Source organism: Oryx dammah, unplaced genomic scaffold (genome assembly GCF_014754425.2).
Source record: "Oryx dammah isolate SB20612 unplaced genomic scaffold, SCBI_Odam_1.1 HiC_scaffold_14, whole genome shotgun sequence".
NCBI lineage: Eukaryota > Metazoa > Chordata > Mammalia > Artiodactyla > Bovidae > Oryx > Oryx dammah.
Window position 1 is genome coordinate 50,457,827 of NW_024070198.1, and position 17,472 is coordinate 50,475,298.

Genomic DNA, 17,472 nt, shown 5'->3' on the forward strand with positions numbered 1-17,472 from the left:
ATTTGGTAATCTCAAAATGGAGTTCTTTTTAAGCATGATCTGAATTCTGAAAACCGTAAAGGAAAAGTTTTGTCTTACTTTCTTAATTGGGATGATAATTCTAATCTTTGTAAACAATTGTTTAACTCCAGTAACATCATGTGAAATGCTGGACTGGATGAACCACAATCTGGAATCAAGATTGCTGGGAGAATGATCAACAACCTCAGATATGGAGATGATACCACTCAGATAGCAGGAAGTGAAGAGGAATAAAGAGCCTATTGATGAGGGTGAATGAGAAGAGTGGAAAAGCTGGCTTGAAACTCAGTATTAAAAAAATGAAGATCATGGCATCTGGTCCCATCACTTCATGGCAAATAGATGGGGAAAAAATGGAAACAGTGAAAGATTTTCTTTTCTTGGGCTCCAAAATCTTGTTAAAAAACAGAAACATTACTTTGCTGGCCAAGGTCCACATAGTCAAACCTATGATTTTTCCAGTAGTCATGTACAGATGTGAGAGTTGGACCATAAAGAAGGCTGAGTGCTGAAAAATTGATGCTTTCTAATTGTGGTGCTGGAGAAGACTGTTGAGAGTCCTTCGGACAGCAAGGACTAGTCAATCCTAAAGGAAACCAGCCCTAAATATTCACTAGAAGGACTGAGATGCTGAAGGTGAAGCTCCAATACTTTGGCCACTCGATAGGAGGAACCAACTCACTGGAAAAGACCCCGATGCTGGGACAGACTGGGGGCACAAGGAGAAGGGGACGACAGAGGATGAGATGGTCGGATGGCGTCACCGACTCGTGGACCTGAGTCTGAGTGAACTCTGGGAGATGGTGATGGACAGGGAGGCCTGGCGTGCTGCAGTTCATGGGGTCACAAAGAGTTGGACAGGACTTAGTGACTGAATAACAACAACTTCAGTAAGTCCTTTGCCCTGCTTCATTCCGCATTTCAAGGCCAAATTTGCCTGTCTGGGGAGGCCTTACAAATAGCTGTGAAAAGAAGAGAGGTGAAAAGCAAAGGAGAAAAGGAAAGATATAAGCTTCTGAATGCAGAGTTCCAAAGAATAGCAAGAAGAGATAAGAAAGCCTTCTTCAGAGATCAATGCAAAGAAATAGAGGAAAGCAACAGGATGGGAAAGAGTAGAGATCTCTTCAAGAAAATTAGAGATACCAAGGGAACATTTCATGCAAAGATGGGCTCGAGAAAGGACAGAAACGGTATGGACCTAACAGAAGCAGAAGATATTAAGAAGAAGTGGCAAGAATACACGGAAGAACTGCACAAAAAAGACCTTCATGACCCAGATAATCATGATGATGTGATCACTAATCTAGAGCCAGACATCTTGGAATGTGAAGTCAAGTGGGCCTTAGAAAGCATCACTATGAACAAAGCTAGTGGAGGTGATGGAATTCCAGTTGAGCTGTTTCAAATCCTGAAAGATGATGCTGTGAAAGTGCTGCACTCAATATGCCAGCAAATTTGGAAAACTCAGCAGTGGCCACAGGACTGGAAAAGGTCAGTTTTCATTCCAATTCCAAAGAAAGGCAATGCCAAAGAATGCTCAAAGTACCGCACAATTGCACTCATCTCACATGCTAGTAAAGTAACGCTCAAAATTCTCCAAGCCAGGCTTCAGCAATACGTGAACTGTGAACTCCCTGATGTTCAAGCTGGTTTTAGAAAAGGCAGAGGAACCTGAGATCAAATTGCCAACATCCACTGGATCATGGAAAAAGCAAGAGAGTTCCAGAAAAATATCTATTTCTGCTTTATTGACTATGCCAAAGCCTTTGACTGTGTGGATCACAATAAACTGTGGAAAATTCTGAAAGAGATGGGAATACCAGACCACCTGACCTGCCTCTTGAGGAATCTGTATGCAGGTCAGGAAGCAACAGTTAGAACTGGACATGGAACAACAGACTGGTTCCAAATAGGAAAAGGAGTATGTCAAGGCTGTATATTGTCACCCTGCTTATTTAACTTCTATGCAGAGTACATCATGAGAAACGCTGGACTGGAAGAAACACAAGCTGGAATCAAGATTGCCGGGAGAAATATCCATAACCTCAGATATGCAGATGACACCACCCTTATGGCAGAAAGTGAAGAGGAACTAAAAGCCTCTTGATGAAAGTGAAAGAGGAGAGTGAAAAAGTTGGCTAAAAGCTCAACATTCAGAAAAGTAAGATCATGGGATCTGGTCCCATCACTTCATGGCAAATAGATGAGGAAACAGTGGAAACAGTGTCAGACTTTATTTTTTTGGGCTCCAAAATCACTGCAGATGGTGACTGCAGCCATGAAATTAAAAGATGCTTACTCCTTGGAAGAAAAGTTATGACCAACCTAGATAGCATATTCAAAAGCAGAGATATTACTTTGCTGAGTAAGGTCCGTCTAGTCAAGGCTATGGTTTTTCCAGTGGTCATGTATGGATGTGAGAGTTGGACTGTGAAGAAGGCTGAGCGCCGAAGAATTGATGCTTTTGTACTGTGGTGTTGGGGAAGACACTTGAGAGTCCCTTGGACTGCAAGGAGATCCAATCAGTCCATTCTGAAAGAGATCAGCCCTGGTATTTCTTTGGAAGGAATGATGCTGAAGCTGAAGCTCCAGTACTTTGGCCACCTCATGCGAAGAGTTGACTCATTGGAAAAGACTCTGATGCTGGGAGGGATTGGGGGCAGGAGGAGAAGGGGACGACAGAGAATGAGTTGGCTGGATGGCATCACGGACTCGATGGACGTGAGTCTGAGTGAACTCCGGGAGTTGGTGATGGACAGGGAGGCCTGGCGTGCTGCGATTCATGGGGTCGAAAGAGTCAGACATGACTGAGCGACTGAACTGAACTGAACTCAGTAAGTCCTTTACATATTGTTTTACCTGTGATTTCTCTCAAAATTTCTTAGTCCAGTTAGTTCCCTAACAATTTAACGTATCCCAGGGACATCCCTGGTGGTGCAGTGGATGAGAATCTACCTTCTAAGGCAGAGGACATGGGTTCAGTCCCTGTGAAGATTCTACCTGCTCTGGTGCAACCAAGCCCGTGTGCCGCAACTTCTGAGTCCACGCTCAGGGCCCACAGGTGCAGCTGGTGAGCCCTGTGCTGCTGCTACTGAAACTCACGAGCCTAAAGCTTGTGCTTCGTGAGGAGATGAGCTGCCACGATGCGAAGCTGTGCACCGCAACTAGAGACCTGAACTTAGCAACAAAGGCCCAGTGAGACCAGAAACGAACAAACAAATAAAAATTCTAAAATAATTTCTAAAGTATCCTAGACAATAGGAAAAGATGAAGATAATTTCAATTGTTTCTAAAGTTAGCACAATTCTAATAGAAGAACATAATAAGACGTGAGAATCTGAAGCCCAGATTTATCTACAGATACAGATGCCAAACCACTAAAAATACTGCTCCCCAGCTGGATCCATCAGCATGAAAAGCAGTGTGGCTCCATGAGATTCCTGGCTGTGAAGCAGAACTGTAAGACTGCTCATACATGAAGCAGTGTTTTCATCCAGCATCATACCAGCAGATTTAAAAAGAAAAATCCTAGGATTGTCTCAGTTAAAAAGGTATTTTACTATCTCAATACCCATCCCTGCTAAATACTCCTTGTTAACTAGAGAAGGAAGAACATTGTCCCAGTATGATGGAGAAGTACCCATTCCCCTCATCCCACTTCTGTCATCTTGATGGAGAAGTACCCGTTCCTGCCAGGCAAGGGCGAGGCCACTTCTGTCATCCCAATTAGTCAACATTGTTTGAGATGATGCAGGCACCTGAATAAGATATAAGACAAATAGAAAAGACTTGCTTCTGAAAAGATATACTCAAAAATGTCATTACTTTATAAAGACATCTCTACCTGCATTTAGTCTTTTTGTTTGGCCATCCAAGAGCATTCCCGCAGAGGACCTAGAATAGTAGGGCCTGGCCCCCAGACCACGTACTGCACCCCTGGGAGGTCTAGGCTCACCTGCACCTGCCCTTGGGCCCCCTTTCCAGGACGCACACACTCAGATAAGCTGCCACATGTAGTTATTTTGGCCTGTGGGAGCCATGGGGCCTGGTTTGCCTCACACACATCCTGTCCTCATGCCCGCCTGTCAGGGCTTGAGCTGGAGCTCCTGGGAAGGCTGACTCTGCCTGACCCTCCAGCACCAACAGGAAGGACAAACCAAAAAGAAAAATGCTGTGTGGACACATCTGCCTGGCAGGGTGGAAGAAGAGGACAGAGGGGTCAAGGTGGCTCTGTCTCCATGCTGGAGGACGGGCCCTGCCAGCCCACATCAGCCCCTCGGGGCGGGGGGGACGACAGAGCAGGGCCCTCAGCCCACCACCCACAGGGCACAAAACAGGCCCGAGACTCCTGCCAGCGTCAGTGCCCCTTCACAGCACAGGGAGACACAAGTCGGACACCGTAACATGTAGTTCTAACTACAGATCAAGGGACTGTCACACTGCTGACAGACTGGGAGGGAGAGTGGGTTAGGACTGGCTCAGTGTGTGGAATGCAGCCTCAGTTCTAAGTATGTGCAAAGCACGTGTTCTACCACTGAGCTACACCCCCTACAGAGATGATTTTTGTTCTTTTCGCTTTCCTTCATATTTTGTATTGTACGTAGAGATGGATCACTTATTTAAAAGTAAAATCAGAACCTATTAATTAAGATCTTCCTATGTCACCAGATAGAGGACAGAATTAAATCACACAGAAAACCTCTGTAAAATACCCGGAACATTATAACAGAAACAATTTGGAGCTCTGGGGTGTCCTGCAGAAATAAAGATAGAACATTTTACAACATAAAGTCTACTCAGACAGCTCATTGATTTTAACATACACAATAAAAATTCTAATATTTTTGATTGTAGAATTTGACAAAATGCTTCTAAAGAGTAATTATCCCCTAATTTTCTATAATGAACATGTACCTTTTTTAATAGAGATTAACTTTTTCACAATTGGTCAACTCCTTTTTTTCCCCTCTACTGAATCTGCCAGTTGCTTTGACAAAGTGGACTAACATTCGGGTGCTGAATTTTTCTTCTCTGGCCAGGAGTTTGGCTGCTGGCGATTCAGTACCACTAGGGCTGCTCGGACAAAACTCCTGCTCAGGGGTTGAGAATTGCACCAGAAGGTCAGGCACTCTGCTATGGAAATGATCAGCACAGAATTGATGCTGCCTTACATAAATCCTACCAGAAACAAACCCATGTAAACAGGACCTTACTCCTCCTTGTCCACCCAATGTCAAAGGGAGGACAGGCCCCCGCCCCACGTTCTGACCTATGGGCTGGTGAAGCTCCCCTGGGTGCTGTGTTTACCGACATTGGTGCAGGTGTCAGCAGCCAGTGTTGGCAGAGCCCAGGCATGGCCATGTGGGTTCCTGGATAAAGTTCTAATGAGTTGCCGCTGAAGGGATCAGCCTTTGAAATGATGGCCAACAGCAGCTAATAATAAACTAATATCTTGGGCTGGAGGACAAGGGAGGTGGCATTGGTCCGCTGCTCACCCTCCATCTCAAGAATGTGTTATAAAAGCTTTGCGTCTCCATGGGAGCATCAGCGAAGGTCGGCAGGCCCCCCAAGAGCACCATGGCTGCTCTGGGCCTCACGGTCGCCCTGCTGGTGTGGACGGTCACCCTGCTGCTCATCTCCATCTGGAAGCATATCCACAGCAGCTGGAAGCTGCCCCCTGGCCCTTTCCCACTGCCCATCATCGGGAATTTTTTACAACTGGACATTAAGGACATCCCCAAATCCTTCACCAGGGTAAGAGAAATATTGTTGATTTGAGGGGGGAGAATTCAGAAATCAGATGTAATCTGTGTGCATTCCACTCACTCTCAGACAAATGATAATTCAATACCAGCTTGTCGTGAGTCAGCTGATTTACCAGGACCACCCAGGAGGGGTAAAGTGCTGAGCTGCTGATGCGCTCGGGCACGCCGCTCAGTGGGCACTCTGCTCAGTGGGCACTGCTTGCGGCTGCCCCAGAGGCCCTGCTTGAGCAGCGTCGGTCGCCTTGTCGTTGGGGGGCTTGGCCGGCCCAGTGTGGCCGTGGCTGCCGCTGCTTACTGCTGCTCTGCGAGGAGGGGCCTGCGTTGACACCCGATGCAGACTGGCTGGGTGTCAGTCTGCAGCTCTCCTTAGGTGCCAAAGAAGAGAGGAAAAGTGAGGTGTTTTACTCCCTACACACACCTCTTACTGCATTTGTGTGACCAGTGAATGAGCTCACAAATCTAGAAACTAAATCGTTGATGAATCTATTGAAAGAGTTAACAAAAGAATGTCCTAGGGCACAGAGCCGCTTTAGAAGGCATTGACGAGCTTCACGCTCCAGGGAGGAAGACGGGCTTGGGGACTCTGGACAGTTCAGATCCAGGGTGTCCAACAGCACCCTAGGGTCCAGGACCTTGACTGGGGACAGCAGACAAGGTGGTGGGGTCCGTCACACGGAGAGACCTCGGGGGGACCGGAGGGATCAGCCAGGCCTTCCGAGTCAGCTGTGTCTGGGAGGGAGGGGAACGAGGCGCACCCAGGTGCGTGGGCCGAGTGTGCTTGCACCGGGATGCGCTCCCTGTGGAAGAAGCCACCACGGGAGGGCCTTCCCAGGTAGCTCTGGGTTCTCCTGGTCAACAACAGCGGCCTTGGGGATCACGTTAAAGCATCGGCCTCCTCTTGGAGTAGGCGCTGGCTCACCCCGTGGCCTGTTTGTCTCCGCAGCTGGCAGAGAGGTACGGGCCGGTGTTCACCCTGTACCTGGGCTCTCGGCGTGTCGTGGTTGTGCATGGCTACAAGCCCGTGAAGGAGGTCCTGCTTGACTACAAGAATGAGTTTTCTGGCAGAGGAGAAAACCCTGGGTTCCAGGCGCACAAGAACAACGGTGTGTCCTACTCGGGGTCGGGGTGCCGGGAGAGATGCTGGGGGAGGCCCTGAAGTGACAGGAGCAGCTTGCTAAAGACAGAAAGGGGACGCGATCCACAGACAAGTCAGGGGAGGGTTGGTTCATCCAGGCATTGCTCCGCGTGTGCTGATGAAAGCTACTTTGTGAGCCTTGCACACCAGAGTGGACAAGACCTGGAACACCCACCCACTGACCAGCAAGACAGACATATTCATAGAGAAACAGGCCAGAGGAAGGTGCTTCTGCGGTCTGGCCCAGCGGTGCCTCCCTCCACAGACCTTTCTGCCTCCCTGGGTCCCCAGTCTCTCCCAGGAGCTGTTTCCACTCACAGCTTCAACCTCTCCAGGGTGTTGGGGCTCCATCTATTGAGGTCCCTCACCCATGAATGGCCCCCACCTCTCCATTGAGGGGGCCTCTGATGTCCCACCCGGGGCTGTTCTTAGATCAGGAAGAGGGTGCTGAGGTGTCCCTGTGACCCCTCTTTCCTCTGCCCCTCCCAGCCCCCAGGCTCCAGACCCAAGGGTTCCCTATGCAGGGGAGGAGGCCTGGGGATCTAACTGGTCTTTATTGGAGTATTTTCCAGAGTCCTGACTTCAGGCTCCACCGTCTGCATCTCCTGGGAGGTCCTGGAGCCAGGGTGGGGGACACCGGCTGGTGGGGGTGCCCCTCCTGCCCTCCCAGCTCTGAAGGCTCCCGGCCCCTGCTGTCCTCCGACCTCAGCCGCTTGTCCTTGGCTGCTTGCTCTCTGGTGTTTAAGTGAGATTCTAAAGCAGGTCAGGGTGAAACAGCATCCCTTCTACCCACAAAACTTGGAACCCTCACTTCTTCCTGAGTCAGTTTTAGTGATGAGCTTCTGGAAAACTCATTCATTTTGTGGAGGATTTCCAAATTGCTGTGCTTACAGTTGTGTATGGACTTCTTGCCGCATTTTTTCCAGCCTGCATTTCTGAGGCATGTGATTGTCTCTCTTAGACACTGTGCTTTTGGTTTTCTTCTTAGGAGCTCCTGAAACCAAATTAAGCACCCAAGCTTTGTCATTTACACAGAGGAGGTTTACTGGAGGAGAGCCCCGGGAGGGCAGGAGTTCTGGAGTCAGAGCTTTATCATGGTCGGGGCGTTTAGGGAGCCCTCGTGCAAGTCACGTACCCCTGAAAGTGGTCAGGCGGAGCTGGCTTCCACATCCTGCAGCTGGGACACAAGGGGCCTGGCTACCCCCTGCCTGTCCCACGCTGTGGGACGCCCGCTGCATGTCCCACACGGCCTAGGGCTGACCCTGCACGTCACCCAGGCACTGGAACCAGGTCTGTGGTCCCCAGGAATAATGACGCGAGTGTTCTCAATTACCATAGTGTGGAGCAGCGGCTGCATATCACTGGGCTGAGAGGGCCGCCCATCACTTGAGTCAGCCTGCGGGGCTCTGGAAGGGGAGCTTCCTTGCCTCCGTTCCTGCCTGTTTGGTCCCGGGTGACGGTGCTTCTCTGGGGTCTGCCTCTTCATCTGCATGTCTCCGTGTCTCACCATCTCTGCCTCTGTATCTCTCTTTCTCTTCGTCTCTTCTCACATTTTTCTGTATCTTCTTTTCTTTCTACACAATTCTCCCCAAAACATTTTTAAACTCCCTTCTTCGCCGCCCCTCCCCCCCAACCACCTCCTCTTCTCACCACGTGCTCTTCAGAGCGGTCCCCCAGCCCCTCTTCTTCCTGCCTTTCCTCACGCATCTCAGGCCCTCAGGCCTCGGGGCACAGCCTCTGCCCTATCCTCCAGCCTCCTCACTCCCCGATCCCTGCCACGCTTGCTTGTCCACCCTCTGTCCTGGGCCAGCAACAGGGAGGGCCAGAGCTGCCTGAGGCCTGGCCAGGCTGCGGGCGTAGTCACCCGTGAGTTTGGAATGCCCCTCCCCTAGGTGCCCCCCTGGGCTGCTCTGCTGCCCACCCAGCTCCCACTTGGCTCAGAATACAATGTCCCACAGGAATCAGTGCCAGGACACCTGACTACATGACCCTGAGCTCAGTCCTACCTGTCCTTTTCACTTGGTGACGAGTACCCGTAAATGGGCCTCCTCAGTGCCCACACACCCATCGGTGGTCATGCTCTCTGTCCATGGGCTTGCCTGTGTGGCTACCTCCTTGGGTCACACACCTCTTCTCCCAGCCCCGCTGGTACTTCCTCTGCAGGCCGTCCAGGCATCCTCTCGGGCCTGGCCAGACTTCCTTCAAGAAAGACTGGGGCCATGGCCTTCCTCAGACCTGGACACGCAGGTGGGAAGCAGCTTGAGGGCTTCCCAGCTCTCGAGGTCTGCTGGCTGGAACCTTGGATTTTAGTAAGGACTTGCTGTGAAGCCACAAAGTGCAAGTTGAGGTATCTGTAGTGTGAGGGTCAAAAACAACTGAAAGCAATGCAATGTGGCAGCCTGGATGGAAGGGGAGTTTTGCAGAGAATGGGTGCGTGTCTGTGTGGCCGAGTCTCTCCGCTGCTCACCTGAAACTCTCACAACCGTGCTAACTGGCTATGTTGCTACTCTCGTGCGAAAGCTGCTCAGTTCTGTCCGACTCTTTGTGACCCTGTGAACGGTACAGTCCATCCAGGCCAGAATACTGGAGTGGGTAGCCATTCTCTTCTCCAGGGGATCTTCCCAATACAAGAATAGAACCCAGGTTTTCCATCGTGCAGGCGGATTCTTCACCAGCTGAGCCACATACCCTAATACAAAATGTTTTGGCGTTAAAAAAAAAAAATCACCGAAAGCAAAATGGCCTCCAAGGAATTAGTCAGCAGGCAGGAAAGAGGCAGGAGGCACTTCTTCGTAGTCAGGCACGGTCCCCCTCTCGTAGAGGGATGCAAGACATAGGGAGGGAAGCAAGGAGGCTGTGACTGAGGAGCTTACATGGGCAACAGAGAAAACCAGGCTCCACACCAAAGGCCTCCCTGCAAACCGGAGCGCTGGTCCCTGTGTGGTCAGTGGGCCCCTCAGTGCCCCCGCGGAGTCGAGCCCATCACTCCCGCCCTTCTCCTGAGAAAAATGTTTGCAGTAACGGTTCTCCTGCTGCTTCTCCTTAGGGATCATTTTCAACAATGGACCAACCTGGCGGGACACCCGGCGGTTCTCGTTGACCCTCCTCCGAGACTTAGGGATGGGAAAGCAGGGCAACGAGCAGCGGATCCAGAGGGAGGCCCCCTTCCTGCTGGACGTGCTCAGGAAGACCCAGGGTGCGTACAGCCTGGGGCTCATACCCGCCCCTCCTTCGACAGTTAGCCCACAGACACCACTTCACAGGTCGGTTTCCTCTCTGATCCCAGGGGTAAGGTGATCACCGAGGGTGTAGCTGGTGTCCTGAATCACTGACAAGTAAGGAAAACCCAAGTGGCTCACACTTCCACCACCTCCCGAGAATTCTCACGGTTCTAGGGTATCTCCTCACAAGCACTGGAAGTGTCTCTCCTGCCGCGCCCACAACAAGCGCCCTCTCAATGCCCCTGTTTTCCAGGCCAGCCCTTTGACCCCACATTTGTCATCGGCTTTGCGCCTTACAATGTCATCTCTCACATCCTCTTCCACAAGCGCTTTGACTATAACGACAAGACGGGGCTGAGGCTGATGAGTCTATTCAATGAGAACTTCTACCTGCTCAGTACCCCCTGGATCCAGGTGAACTGCTCTTCTCTCTCTTGCCTGCTTTGCACCCTTGCTTCAGTTTGATGGTTTACAGCAGGAAAAGGATAAGAAGGGTCACTTATGTGTGTGTGGACAGACAGGCACACAAGACTAGATAGCATGAACTCTCCTTCTGGAGACTTCCATGGAGCCTGCGGTTCCACCCAGCTAGCCTTGGGACACTTACCGTTTTACTCTTTAAATTGATCCTCACCAGACAGGCAGTCCCTCTGCCTATGTGCTCATGTTCCCACCACAGAAGTCACACGGCCTCATAGAGTGGTGCCCAAAAAGATACTTTCAGCCAAAATGTTCCAAATAATACAATATTGACAGCCATAAATTTGGGTTTGGAGAAGATTATTATCCTGGCATACAAAATGCTATTGCATCCAGAAAAAAATGTGTATAGTAAGAAAATTCTCTCCCTTCCTCCCTCTCTTTCTAGATTTATAATAATTTCTCAGACTACCTACAGTACCTGCCTGGAAGCCATAGAAAGCTACTGAAAAATGTGTCTGAAATAAAAGATTATGCTTTAGAAAGAACGAAGGATCACCAGAAGTCCCTGGAGCCCAGCTGCCCCCGAGGCTTCCTCGACACCATGCTGATAGAAATGGCGAAGGTACACTCGCAGTTCGCGGCTTCCAGACCAGGTGGAGCTGAGCTCTCGGCGGTTACGAGACGGGTTTGCAGGGCAGGGGGGGCTTTTTGCAGATTTGTATGATGACTTGCACTGTGGTGTCCACACACGTGCTGGCTTCAGCCTGACCTCCACACACATCGCCACTCGGCCAGCCCGCCAGGCCATGCTGCACTCTGCTGTCTGTTGAGCTCACCAACAAGGTGGCTTCTCTTGGGGAAGCTGTCTGCGGGGTGTGGATTGGGGTGAGTGGGACCTTCACGCTGGCTCCCTCCAGCCCATGCTTTCTAACCCCTTCTGATAAATGAATGATGGCGTCTCATCTAGGGAGAGGCCCTCAGCCTTCCTCCTCAGCGCTTAACTCCCAAATTGTGCACGACCTCAGGGGGTGCAGGCCTTCCCAACACAACCTCCCTGACATCCTCTTGGGTCCCCACCCAGATCGGCCACACTTCTCTCTCCTTGGCACCGCAGGAGGCTCCGGAGCGCCACGCCTGGCTTCCCTGGATGACTTGCTCCAGTTGTCTGAGAGCCTCCTCCATCTGCTGGGCCCCCTCCCACCCCTCTTCCCATTATAACCTGCTTCCTGGGACCAAAAGGCGCAGCTGTAGGGACAGTAGGAGGCCGAGGGCAGCCCTGCAGGAGCCCCCCAGTCAGCCCTGGGCTGCTGGAGATCGTGGCACAGGGCCAAGAAGGGCCTCAGCCCCCAGGAGGGCCCTTGGTGGCATAGAAGGATCTCTAGTCTCACAGCCAGGTGAGGGTGCAGCGCCCCACAGCCCTTTTCTGGGGGCCTCGGTTCCCTCACTGTGCGACGGAGCTGACGGTTCTGTGCAGGATGGGCCCAAGGAGCGGGCAGGGTGGGCAGGTCCGCCTCTGCTCAGGGATACAGGGTGTCTTTTTCATCCACCTGAAGATGTTCCCTGATCGAGTTCCTGCCTCTCATCCACAGGAAAAACACAGTGCGGACCCCATGTACACCCTAGAAAACATCGCTGTGACCGTGGCCGACCTGCTCTTTGCGGGGACGGAGACCACCAGCACCACCCTGCGATACGGGCTCCTGATTCTCATGAAATACCCAGAGGTTGAAGGTAGGACAAGTAACAGGCCAGGACTCTGGACCCTGTGGCTGTCACACGTGGACGGAGACCCTGTGTCCCTCAGCCTGGAACATTTAAGCTTCAGCTTCCTGTCAGCAAAACAGGGAGTGCCCCTGGGATCTCTGGAGGGATGCTCTGGGGCACGTGTTCTTGTACCTGACAGGCACTTAGCACTCAGCCCTCCCACACCCACTGACACACCCAGACTGCAAAAGAAATTCCAGAGAAGAAAGCCATACTGCCAGAATCCACTCCAGGACATGACCTGTTTATGAGGGAGTGAACATGTGCTCATCACCCTAAGACCCAGCCTTTCAGGAAGAGCTGGGAGGGAGGAGTGGGCAGGGGCAAGACCCCCTAGCTTATCTCACCAGATTGAAAGAGGGATCACAGGAGGAACCCCAGGTAAAGCATTGCAAGTCTGCCTGCTGCCCTGGGTCCAGCCCTCCTTCCCAGGGCTCCTCCCCAGCACCTGGACCAGGTGAACTTGGGGTGGATCAGGCATGACTTTGGGGGCTGCATGCACAGAGCATCAGGCATTAGAAACACCCCCCACCCCGGCCCATAGGTGAACAGCACTGTGTGTTAGCAGGCTGGTCAGCACCAACCCCTCAGGAAGGAGGAGGTAGAGGAGCCGTACCAGTGCTCAGGCCATGAGCTCCCAGCTTTCACTGTGCTGGCCCATAGCTGCGGTGGGGGTCCCCACTGCAAGGAGCCCTTACTACCTCAGCCATGCCTCTTGCTGATGATAATAATTTGGTTCCTACTGTGTGACAGGTGTGGGTATTAGCTCTTTAATACACTGTGGTCTTGAAGGCTGATGTGAAAGGGCATGAAGTTATTATCTTGGGAACGTGGGTATGTGACCCATCCAGGGTCAGACCTGGTCCATCTGACTCCAAGGTCTTCGCCTTTCGATTAGACAGAAAAGTAAGGGGAAGGAGCCCAGAGTCCACAGAGCAAAGCCCCTATGGGTCTGGGGCAGTTTTGAAGGAGCTAAGACCATTCTGTACTAGGAGATCCACAGCCTCCAAAATTGTTTTGTTTTATTAATCATGACAAATTTCCGGTATAGAGAAAAAGACAGAAAATAAATGTGACAGTCATCTATACATCCGTTGCCAGGGTTAACTTGTTAGCATTCTGCAGCACTAACACAGAGCTCTTGAAAAGAAAGGTTACAGAGCCAGCTGAGGACCCTCCTCCCCTCCCTGGCTTCCCCACACACCCCAGACCGCAGTCTTCCTGGGGTGCCGTGTAGCATCCCCTGTAGGGCTTCTTACGTTTACCAATTACTAAGCATTAGTATTTGCCATTTCCTGAGTAATACCATCTGTATTGTTCTATGTGTTGAAATTTTTTTACTTGGTTACCATGCTGCAGGGAGCTGTATAGTCCAGCATATCACAAAGGCCCACAGGCAGCCTCAAACCTAGCAAGGCAAAGCAACTGCCAGAGGCTGCTGCTGCCTTTTCCAGGGGAGGGGCTTCCAGAGTCCTTCCTCCAAGGCCCTTCAGCAGTGTGACACGCTTGTCTGTTTCCATTCTCCATTCGCCTCCATACTCCAAAGAAGCATGTAACAAGCCAGCCTGGGGTCACAGTTAATACAGAGTTTTCCTCCTGCTAGAAACCCCCAAGACCCTTTTTTTTTCTCTACTCCTGTGTGAAGACAAGCCCTGGACTAGCCATGACTGCTAAGAGAACGGAGGCCATAAACAGACAGGTAAAGGCTGTAGACGGCACACAGCCTCACCGAGCTTAGCTCTTACTGCCATGTGTGGATGAATTATCCAATAACGTGAAGCTCCATAAACATCTACTGGGTCTATGGATGGGTGCTGAGCCAGCCTGGAGTCATGCATTTCTTCCATGCATATCTTGGCAGAGAAACTTCATGAAGAAATTGACAGGGTAATTGGGCCAAGCCGAATCCCTGCCATCAAGGACAGGCTGGACATGCCCTACCTGGACGCTGTGGTGCATGAGATTCAGCGATTCATTGACCTCATTCCCTCCAATCTGCTCCATGAAGCAACCCAGGACACACTGTTCCGAGGATATGTCATCCCCAAGGTCAGATGTGAGCCTGCAGTGCACACCCAGCAGCTCAGCTGCCTTCCAGGGAACAGGGTGGGGCCGAGGACACCCCGTCTTGGCAGGTGTTGCTGAACACTAGGGGCTGGGCCAGCATCCCTACCTGCAGAGTGCCCCTCCCCCAGCAGGCCTGGCGTGGACCTGGTGACCCCAGAAATGAGGCCGTCTGGGAAGGGGGTTCCTCAGGTGGTGGCTGGGGTGGTGGTGTGTCCCAGAACCAGGAACAGACAACAGTGCCATCCAGCCCTGAATGCGCCACTCAGAGAAGCTACTGGCCCGAGAAGATGAGAGCTCTCATCACCGTTTAGTCATGACTCCACCTGCTATCTGCCCTGAGACGAGAAACTTCTCCAGCTGGAAATGTACCATTTGTCTGACGTAAAATTCAACTGGGGCCCCCAGATGAAAGCCTGTGATACGTTAACCTGACTGACCAAGGTGGCCTGTGTTCCCTCCAGGGCACAGTCGTAATTCCGACGCTGGACTCTGTCTTGTATGATAGGCAAGAGTTTCCTGAACCAGAGGAGTTTAAACCAGAGCACTTTCTGAATGAAAGTGGAAAGTTCAAGTACAGTGACCATTTTAAGGCGTTTTCTGCAGGTAAGAAGCACCCAGAGGCAGCACCTTCCGTGGGGCTGTCCCTGATCCCTACTCTCTGCTCCACATGTGACTGCATCGCACCCCTTACCCCAGCCTGACCCAAGCGTGCTCTTCCCTGTGCAGAGAGGTTAGGTGATATCTTGTCACTGGGAGTCCTGAGATTGAGTTGAGGATGAGTCATTTTTCTCCTTAGATACTTCATTTAATAGAACTTGGTGAACTCTTTCACAGGTATATTGCCTGCCTCTCCATAATTTTAAACAAGGGTCACTGAGCAAAACCTAGTACTCGGTCACCTGGGCCCATCACAGGGCCGTCTCCCCTCGCCAGGGCAGGCCTCCTGTCGGTGTGCTGTGAGGGAAGGTCTGTGACCAGCTCTGCAACTGTAACTCTCAGCGTGAGAGTACTGGCTTCCACGTGGGCCCCCCTTCTTCCCCTAGGACGTCAGGCTGAGCACTGGCAGAGTCGATTCTCCCGACCTACCACAGGTTTATGCAGTTGAGAGCTGGTGGTTGAGGCCCTGATCCTCCTACACTGAAATCCACCCTGGGCTCCCGTTCAGTGGGTAGATGGGCCCCGTTCTGACACATGGCCTCCTCCCACCCCCTCTCCCCCTGCTACCTGGCCTGGGGCAGAGTCTTAGTGGCGTTGTCACCTCCAGGAAAGCGGGTGTGTGTTGGAGAAGGCCTGGCTCGCATGGAACTGTTCCTGTTCTTGGCCGCCATCCTGCAGCACTTTAACCTGAAGTCACTTGTTGACCCCAAGGATATCGACCTCAGCCCCATTGCAATTGGGTTTGCCAAGATCCCACCCCGTTACAAACTCTGTCTCATTCCCCGTTCAGAAGTGTGAGGCACAAACGCCCTGAAACCCTGGGCTCCCCTGCATCCCCTCTGCGAGGACTCTGCGAGCCCAGGCTCCAGAGGGAACCAGCCAGGCCAGAGACACTGCTTTCCAGGCCACGTTCCTCAGACAGAATTTGAAAGCAAAGCGCAAAAAGATTGTGTCAAACTAATTAAACTAATTAGAGCAAACTATGACTCAGCTTGTGTTGGAGTTCCTAGAAATCTTGATAAGTAAGAACATGTCAGTATAGTTTAAAGTAAACTTCTGAAAAAATAGAGCTACCCAGTCATCAGAGTCAGTATGTCTTATAAAGGAGTCACAAAGAGGAAAACAGATGTTATTTTGTTGTTCAGGAAAAATAAACTAACATGGCTTTGGCCGTCTTCCCTGGGATGTGGAGTTCTTCCCTCGGGGTCACCAGCAGCAGCATCTTGCGCTATATTCTAAGACTGAAATATATCTGAAGAGTCATCATAGACACTGATATTTTCTCTTAGTATTAAAGTCTGACTTTGTGCCTGCAAGGGGAAGTTCTAAGCATGTAGAGACTCTAGTGTGGAATGAGGCAGAAACTTGGAAATCATTAACCAGCTCCATAACCTGAATCTCAGAAGAATCTGTGAAACAGAAGAATAATTTTGGACAAGAACACTGTCCCCATCCACCAGGCACACACCAGGAAAACCACTGTATGCCCAGCCCTCCTGCCTTGACTTCCCTGTCAGTAAAAGGGGTGTGAGAGCTGCCCCTCCAGGGCAGAGACGGGAGGGCTGGGCGGGTGCGATGCAGGGCTTCAGAACGCTGTGCAGTGCCTGAATCCCACGTGTGTCCCAGGTCCCTGAGTAAAGTGAGGCACCCCAGCAGTGCAGCCTCTCCCCATCTCTCACTGACCCTTCTGCTTCTCACGTAGGAGGATCCTGTGACAACATCGTGCCCACGTAGGTAACCCAGGACCATCTCCTGTTCTCAGGGTCCTCACACTAATCCATTACATATTCAAGGCTCTACCTTCCATGTGAGGTAGCTTACCTGTAGCTTAGAAGAAAGTGGTGTCATGTCCCAAGCAAACCCAAAACCTAGCAGAGCAAATTACAAGGTCTGAAAGCCTGAGGATCCCTTTTGGCTTGAAGCTCTGCCTACTGAAGCCAGTGGGGCAGAGGTCCTACCCTTGATTCTCTGCTGGGCAGGTGTCATGCTCCTAGATCTCTGTCAGACAGCCCTGGCTCCACCAGTTCAGACAGGAACAGTCTATCTTGTTGGAAGCAAGTCAAAGATTCCCATTTTTGAAACCAAGGAATCGGCCCTGAGGATCTGAGTCACCTCTGGGGCCATGCGTCACTTGTCTAAAAGCATAACACACTTCACAGCTGAATAGCTCTATCATCTCATCCTGTAAAATCCAGGAAGTCCAACAGCATATATTGGTCGCTTCCCATCTTCACTCCAAACTGGCAGTTTTCCTGCCGAGGTAGCTGATTAATTCCCAGTTCACACCCAATACTAATTTCCTTATCCAAGGGACACTGAGTCACACCCTTGATCTTCTCTTCCAAACATGAATACATTTTTTTCAATCAGTTCAGTTCAATCTATCAGTCGTGTCTGACTCTATGACCCCAGTACACCT

General features: G+C 51.2%; 1 protein-coding gene across 1 annotated transcript; it reads left to right on the top strand.

Moving 5' to 3' along the window:
* Positions 1–5,574: 5,574 nt before the first annotated feature.
* LOC120873945 (cytochrome P450 2E1) lies at positions 5,575–16,039 on the top strand. The gene is made up of 9 exons (XM_040255131.1): positions 5,575–5,775; positions 6,730–6,889; positions 9,968–10,117; positions 10,396–10,556; positions 11,011–11,187; positions 12,155–12,296; positions 14,191–14,378; positions 14,858–14,999; positions 15,661–16,039. The coding sequence occupies exons 1-9, from the start codon at positions 5,599–5,601 to the stop codon at positions 15,849–15,851; spliced, it is 1,488 nt and encodes a 495-aa protein (XP_040111065.1). The 5' UTR covers positions 5,575–5,598; the 3' UTR covers positions 15,852–16,039.
* Positions 16,040–17,472: the final 1,433 nt, after the last annotated feature.